The 7,772-nt window shown below is 34.8% G+C and overlaps 1 protein-coding gene across 3 annotated transcripts; it reads left to right on the top strand.

Annotated features, from left to right (window-relative positions):
- The first annotated feature begins 704 nt into the window (after positions 1-704).
- Positions 705-3,043, top strand: LOC103944022 (protein SPEAR1). Of its 3 annotated transcripts, XM_009354414.3 has the most exons (5): positions 714-1,230; positions 1,344-1,460; positions 1,965-2,044; positions 2,169-2,259; positions 2,664-3,043. In XM_009354414.3, exons 1-5 carry the CDS (start codon positions 1,009-1,011, stop codon positions 2,772-2,774), a joined length of 621 nt encoding a protein of 206 aa, XP_009352689.2. In that variant the 5' UTR covers positions 714-1,008; the 3' UTR covers positions 2,775-3,043. The 3 variants fall into 3 exon arrangements, with proteins under 3 accessions (XP_048424060.1, XP_048424029.1, XP_009352689.2); XM_048568103.1 differs by lacking the exon at positions 1,344-1,460 and having other exon boundaries at positions 705-1,230; XM_048568072.1 differs by lacking the exon at positions 2,169-2,259 and having other exon boundaries at positions 712-1,230.
- Positions 3,044-7,772: the final 4,729 nt, after the last annotated feature.

Genomic DNA, 7,772 nt, shown 5'->3' on the forward strand with positions numbered 1-7,772 from the left:
TTTTACACCAAATTTTTTATATTTACAAATAAAAATACGCTTGTGCGAAGTTAAAATGAAATTTTTAGAATGACAATAACAGTTTTCACAATATATAATATCGTTTGTAATAAAATTAAAAAAAGTAATATACTTTTTTTACATTCCTTTGACCAAATAAAAGCATTTTTCTAAATTTTCAATATCTTTTATTACCAATTAAATATGAGAATTGTTATTCGCATTTCAAAAATCTCATTTTGCACTCCAAACTCTCTATAATTAGAAAGAAAAATACATTTATGAGGAATATAAAATGAAATTTTGAAAATGATAATAATAATTCGCTTAAATATAATCCAATTTCGATATATCCTAAAGATGCTACTGTAAAAATTCTGTCATAAGTATGGCAGCCAAAGCAAAATGTTAATTGTTAATTTATCATCAAAAACAAAAAATTTATAATAAAATTTGCAGACGGCATGAACTAGCTATTGACATACGCAACTCGTCTACAGCGCGTGGTAAGGTAGTTTCTTGTTCGATTAACGGACAATATTTTAACACTTTAAATCATATAGACAATCGCTTTCAAGTGGCAGTGTATAAAGTCCACATCTGAAGGAAAAGAAATATTTGATAAATTGAATACAATATTGTATGTGACAATTATCAAATAATATGGTAAATATTAAAGTAAAGAAATTAGAGAAGTTATGAAATTAAGGGAAAACTAAAGAGAAGGAGCATAAAATCTAAGTATATAAAGCATTAGAATCTACACACAATCTGATCCAGCTATGCAATAATTACTGGCTTAGCAAACCAGCTTTAAAAGGTCACTGGAGATCTCTGATTTCTCAGCTAATAGCTTGCCACAGAGTTTGGGATTTGCAAAACCAGTTTTCTCGTTCTCTCTCTACTTGCTCTATTTCTGTGTGCGTCTCTCTCTCTCTAGAAGTGCTAATCTTATACATACGTACATACCTAGCGCGAGGAGAAATCGAAATTAAGAGGATTGATCAGATGGGGAGCAGTTATTTTGGGGAGCCAAACATGGGAGGAGGAGGAGGTGGTGGTGGTTCTTCTTCTTCTTCGAGGAAGGGAAAGAAGAGCAATTCAGACAAGCCAAAGCAACCCCAGAGAGGCCTTGGAGTGGCTCAATTGGAGAAGATCAGATTACATGGTCAAATGGGTAGCACTTATCACCCTTCCCTCCACTCTCCATACTCCACTAGTTTCAGCAACGTGCGTATGCATATACCTTTTCTCTATCTCTGAGTAATTCGTATTGGGTTCATTTGCAGAGAGAGAATTTTAATTCTAATGGGGTTTTAGTATAAATTCTTATAATCATGCAGGAGGAGACAAGAGCGCAAACAGCTTATTCATCCATACCATCATCATCTTTCTCTTCTTCACCATCCTCCACTTCCTCACTCTCTTATGGCTTCCATGGCTTCCACCCCAACATCATGGTGCGTTTGTGTAATTTCCCACCATTTTCATTAATTGTAATTTCGTTTCCAAGTTAATTTGTTGACGAGTCAACATGCACATACATATATGTGGATCAATGCTTGTGAAGTCATGTCCAACTTCATCTATATCTTGATCATCACCACCCACAACAAACGCTTACAGTTCAAACAGTTTTACCCAATTGGAGCAATTCTTTTCTTCCCCTTTTGAGGTGAACAATAACGGTTTTATTAGAACAAAAGCGGTTTTCCCCCTTTTGATTGACTTTTCTAAGTTTCTTAATTTTGTTCGTTTTTTGGCTCCAACCCTAGTTAGTCGCTGGCCACATCAAATCCAGTTTTTATAGCCAAATCCTCATTACCTCTGAAAATCATACTCTTGATCAGCCTTGAAAGATAGTAATTCAGATCAATGGATTTTATTTTCGTATGAGTAGAACTTCTGATCAATCTTGTGGAATTTTAAGTAATTCAATCCCTTAAAATTTCCTGGTTTTGCAGATGGGCGGTCTTGGTGAATATGAAAGAGCAAACATGACATATGGTGGTGAACATAATTCCCAACTTAGTACAACAGCCAGGTGTATATGCTTACTCTCTCGCTCTCTCTCTTGAATTCTTTGTGACTTCTGTGAACTGTTTTTCTTTTCCTGAAACTGTGTTTGTTTTTAACCCGTACGTAAAATTTCAATTTCTTAAAACCAGATGGGACGTCCCCGGTAATGCCATTTTAGACACCCAACATTTTGTGCAATCCAGCATGACCAGACACCTTCTAAATCCACCTCCAGTAGAGGTACTTACAATCACATGCTCTCTCACATATCAAATGTAGTTCTACTTTGACACATTCATTTCTATAATATGAAACAAAATTAATAGGAACATAATTTCAACACATCCATTTTTTCACCATGTACACCCCTGTTATTAAAGGAAAATCAAGAGACAATAATAAACACAGATGACGCTTTACCGCAGTGGCAAATGACGCTTATGCATCCCGGTGCGGGTTCGATCCCCACCAGTCTCCCTCCCTCTTAACAATTAACAATTTAATAGAGATGTGTAGAAAGAGAAAAATTGGATGCAAAAAATATTTATCAATTGATATACTGTCTTTTCTATTTATTTCGTAGGTTTATAAATGTACTGGTGATCCAAGTTTGAATTTATTTGGTGATGGTATTATATATGTAGGACTCTCATCACAGGACGAGTAAAAAACATAGAAGTAGCTCCTTGGGCTCAAGCAGTCACAACTCTGAATCAAGTGACACCCAAGATCTAGATTTGGAGCTCAGACTCTGACTTTAGTTTGCTCGAGTCTGTATGGGTTTGCAACTACATGCGTACGTACGTTTAACTTGCAATTTCAAGCTGATCGTCAAAATATGTGGCGCTTCAAATTAAGCATAGCAACAAATTAGTTAGTTTTCATTTTCATGTGGAAGAGCTCATGTAGTGCAAGTTTACTGATTTTTTCTGCATAATACAATGATGAATTTTTTTCCTTGAATCGTTGAATATTGCCAAAGAAATGAAGGAACAGCATTAGTACTAATTCTTTACTTGATACATATTGCAACTTTCTTGATTTATTGGTTTGAGGAATTTTTTGTTGTCTCTAAGTCCTATTGAACAATAGGAACTAGTAAGATTTTGTACCGAAGATAAAAAGGGAATCCATTAAGAAAGAAAACGTTCTAAGGAAACTGATTAACTGCTATTGAGTCAAGTGGATATTAAATCTGTTAAGTAAAATTGAGATCTAGTGATTAATTTAATTGAATCCAAATGGAATCATTCGTTTAAGAAAATCATTTTCAAACACTCTTTTTTTTCTTCCACATATTAGGCTTGTTCATGTCCATTGATCTCAATGGCCAGATATAAACATGATGAGAATAGGAGAAAATTAGCGTGTATAAATCACTTTCCATTATTTACATATATGCATTATGCAGTGACAAGAAATGAGCATAACGTCATTACAGAAAATGTGAGCAGAAAATCTTGTTGTATACTCGACCTAGATCATACAACTATTTGTGTTGTACTCGGTGGTTTTTTCTTTATGATTTTCGTTTGACATTAAGAAAAGTGTGCTTATTCAAGATGAATGAATCCAACTATATAGCATACATACTCCATTTGCTTATAGAAAGTAAATAAATGTTGCCTTCTTTGTTTTCTTCAGATCATGTAGCAAAATGCAGTAAAGCAACTTGATGATTAATGTGCAATTCTTGTTGGGAGTATTAACCCAACATCGAAGAAATAAGGAACTTTGCATGTCCTTTTAAGTAATTGGGCTACTTCCATTTGTCAATTGATTCTATGGTAGAACCTTAACATGCTTCATGGCATAAGAACAAGTTGTCCACTACTACGAAATCATTTATCAGTATCACTATGATAACCAACAAAAAACATATATTACTGTCGAATATTAAGCAAAATCCGACAGAAAATGGATGCAGTGGCGGATATAGTAAGCGACAGAATTACCAGCGTCAGGAAATGAATTTTCTGTCGGTTAAGGCCTTAAAACTAACAGAATTTGTGTTGGATATATGCGACAATAAATACTAAACTATTGTCAAATATTATCAATTAATGTTGTTCCTAACCGCCAGGAAATTAAAAATACTGTTGGATTCACATCATCTTCCTATCGATCCTAATTGACATAAAAAATTTAAAAAAATAAAGTCTACTATTTTCCGTTGGTCACAACCGACAGAAAAATATTAATAATGAAAAAAAATACGAATCATTCTATTTGTTTTTTTAATTTTACAGAATGAATAAAATAAATTAATGAGTGAATAAAATAAACAAAGCTCGTAACAAACATAATATGCATTCAAATATAAATTAACCTACAATAATGTCTTTCGAATCTGCCATAACACATAAAGTAGACATTAAATATAAATTAACCTACAATACGGTCATCTGAATCTGCCGTAATACATAACTAGACAAAAAACATTTGTTCGAAGTAGATAAAGTATCAAACATAGCCGTAAGGAAAACCAACAAACTATTCAATAGAACTTGAGCCCTATGCCGAACCTCCCTATGCTCCCGAGCCTTCTGCCGATCCTCCCTGTGATCCAAAGCCTTCTGCCAATCCTCCATGTGCTTCCAAATACCTCATCACATCCCCATCAAAACTACCTGATAGCAATCCAAAAAACAAACCCGGGGATTATCCACCATTGAAAACACCTGGAGAAATATGTGAGTCACCAGGAGAAGCCATCTGAAGTCGATATACTAGCATTGGATACTGCGGCTGAAAAGGCATATACTGCATAGGATATGTAGGCGCAGGTGGCTGACTGGGAGCCAAATGTTGTGATGCTTGAGCGCTGAGTGGTGGCCGCTGCAGATGTTGTGGAATAAGCAACATCAATATTTGCTGTTGCTGCATCATGATTTGCTGGTTCATCGCCTGCTGCTGCGAGGTCTTTGATTTTTCTAGCTCAATCGTTACCGCCGCCAACTTTCTGGAGGCTTTTTCCTCCCTCAACCTCAATTCGTTGTTCTCAGCTACCACCTTGGCCAATACATCCCTGGATGATTTCTTGGAAGACCTAGCACCCGAAGAGCTTGCATATGACACCATCTCTGGTATCACCCCATGACCATAACCTCGAACCCTATTTCTAGTCTCAAAACCCATCTGCTCAACATAAATCTGTGTTCTAACCTCAGAGGTGTCATCTTCTCCAGACTTGACAATTGACTGAATTTGACTCTCCATAGATGTCTTGCAATATAATATTTAAACAAAATAATAAAAGATTATTAAGAGCTGAAATATAGAAAAATAAATAAGAATCATAAAAACAGATTCATCAATCCAAACAGAAAGATAAACAAAGTTCATAAAAACACAGATTCTGTGTTTAAATAATGTGTTCTAACAAATGCAATATTATTGTTTAAATAATGTCTTAGAACACAGATTCATCAATCCAAATAGAAAGATAAATAAGAATTAAATACAAATAGTCATAATCTGAATAGAGTTATAAATCATTTACCCCTCTCTGTTGTGACGATTCATCAATCCAAGAGTTATCTTTCCGGGTATGGGTAGCTCGAAGAAAAGATATGGGATCCGGCTCCTTCCCATGCTTGTTCTTCTTTAAATATGTTAAAAGAGAACAATAAATACTTATTAACCCCAGATTATAAATACAAAAATAAAAAACACTACATATAATATGAATTATCAACACATACAAGTTCCTCGCAAACTCGAGCAAACGTTTTTGAACCAATTGTATGGTTCATCGTTTTTAACTCCCGATTATACTTGTTTTTCTCTGCCACCTCTTGAAAAGTAAAAAAAAACCTTATAAGACAAACATATTTCAATACCAAATATCAAATCATTAATTTTTTACCTTTGTTTTAGGATTATCCCAATACGCTAACATCTCGGCCCACTAACCACCATCCATACTAGGGGGAGGTTCTAAGCGCTAATGCTCTTGTATTTTGGTGTAATACTCCACTTTTAAACCATTACGGTATTCCTTGTATGCATGATCCGCAACATGGAGAGTCATGTTACGAATCAATGGCATTCTGTCATAGTCTTCATCAAGAAAAATGATATTCCCCTATATTTAGAAAAACAAGCATGTTAGTACAGATCCGAAAATAGTCTTGAAATATAGAAGTACAAAACGAAAATATATACTTTAATTCTTTTCCACAAAACTTTCTTGTCATTTTCAGGAATCAAGTGACAATCCCTTTTCAATGGAATATGTCTTAGATCTTTAACCTTCAAGGCTATCAATTTCGAAAATTTAGCGTCATTTTCACTAACACATTTCCCTGTCGAATCAAATAGACAAAGTTGTCTCCATTTCCACTTTGGAATAGCAGCTCCGCGGGTCTTACGTTCATTTTGTTCCTCCATAGAAAAGGGAAGAGGAGTAAAAATGGGTGGAAGTGAGAATGGGAAGGAGTAAAAATGGGAAGGAGAAGAACGGCTGAAGTGAAAATGGGAAAGAGAAGAGGAACGGCTGAAGTAAAAATGGTAAGTAGTTGATGGTAATAAATGTTGTCGGTTATATCCGCCAAGAAATTAAAATCCAACAAAGCTTTTATGTTTCTGTCAGTGCAGTGCATTTATGTATGTCAGAACGGTGCATTTATAGATGTCAGAATAGTGTCGGTTGTGACCGACAATAAAGTAAATGGTGTTGGTTATATCCGACAACTTGACTGAAAAGCGCCCGCCTATTTAATATACATGTTAGGTTTGTGTCGGTTATAACCAACAAAAATATCCAAAAATCGCACAAAATTTTCCTCCGTCGGTTTTTGTGCGCCTTTAATTTTTTTGAATCAAAGTCGCGGGAAATATCTTGCCCAAAATTTTGTTATGTTTGTGTTGGTTATATCCGACAGGGCCACGAGTGAAAAAATAATAATAATAATAATTAAACCATGTGTTTTTAAATAACATTTTAAATTTTACCACACAAACTAAAATATTTTAAATAAAAGTCACCACACAAATTGAAATATAGTCTAATTAATACTTAAAAAGCATAAACTAAATAATAAAACTATTCCATTTCATCTTCTGTTAGGTCATCGTCGGCATTGGCAAAATTAGGGAATTGGGTAGGCAACGGTAATACTTCGTGAAAAGGAGTGTCTTCCATGCCAACCCTTGTATACAAATTTTCATTGTTAAGTACACGATCATCCAAATCAGGTATGGCATAATCATCAAGTGCATCATGATCCTTCAATACGTCAAACAAATCTCTCGGCTGCGTTCAAACAACAACATGCCAATCTTTTTCAATTGTGTCCACCACATAAAATGCTTGTAATGCTTGTGAAGTTAATATGAAAGGATTCTCTTTAAATCCCAATCGATTGAAGTTTACTAAAGTAAATCCATATTGATCGGTTTTCATACCTCTTGGACTTTCACTATTAACCCTATTCGCACTTAAACAACATCACAGTTCGAACCCTTCTCCTTCTTCAGTAGGGCCACAATATCTAACCTCAAACATGTTGATGACTCTGCCATAACAATTCACTTGCCCAATTGCACTAGGGACATTTGCAGGTACAAAGACACCACAATTTTGATTCTTATGCTTATCGTCCACATATTTTGTACGAAATCTGAACCCATGAATAATGTGACTTTTATATTTCGTCACAACCTTACTAGGATAATTGGCTAGCCAATGCAAGTCTTCAGATATCAAGATGTCATTAGCATGACATCTTGAATTAATCTATAATAAGTAA

The sequence above is a fragment of a genome, unplaced genomic scaffold (assembly GCF_019419815.1).
Source record: "Pyrus x bretschneideri cultivar Hongxiangsu unplaced genomic scaffold, Pyrus_bretschneideri_v1 Contig1, whole genome shotgun sequence".
In the NCBI taxonomy this organism is placed as follows: Eukaryota; Viridiplantae; Streptophyta; class Magnoliopsida; order Rosales; family Rosaceae; genus Pyrus; species Pyrus x bretschneideri.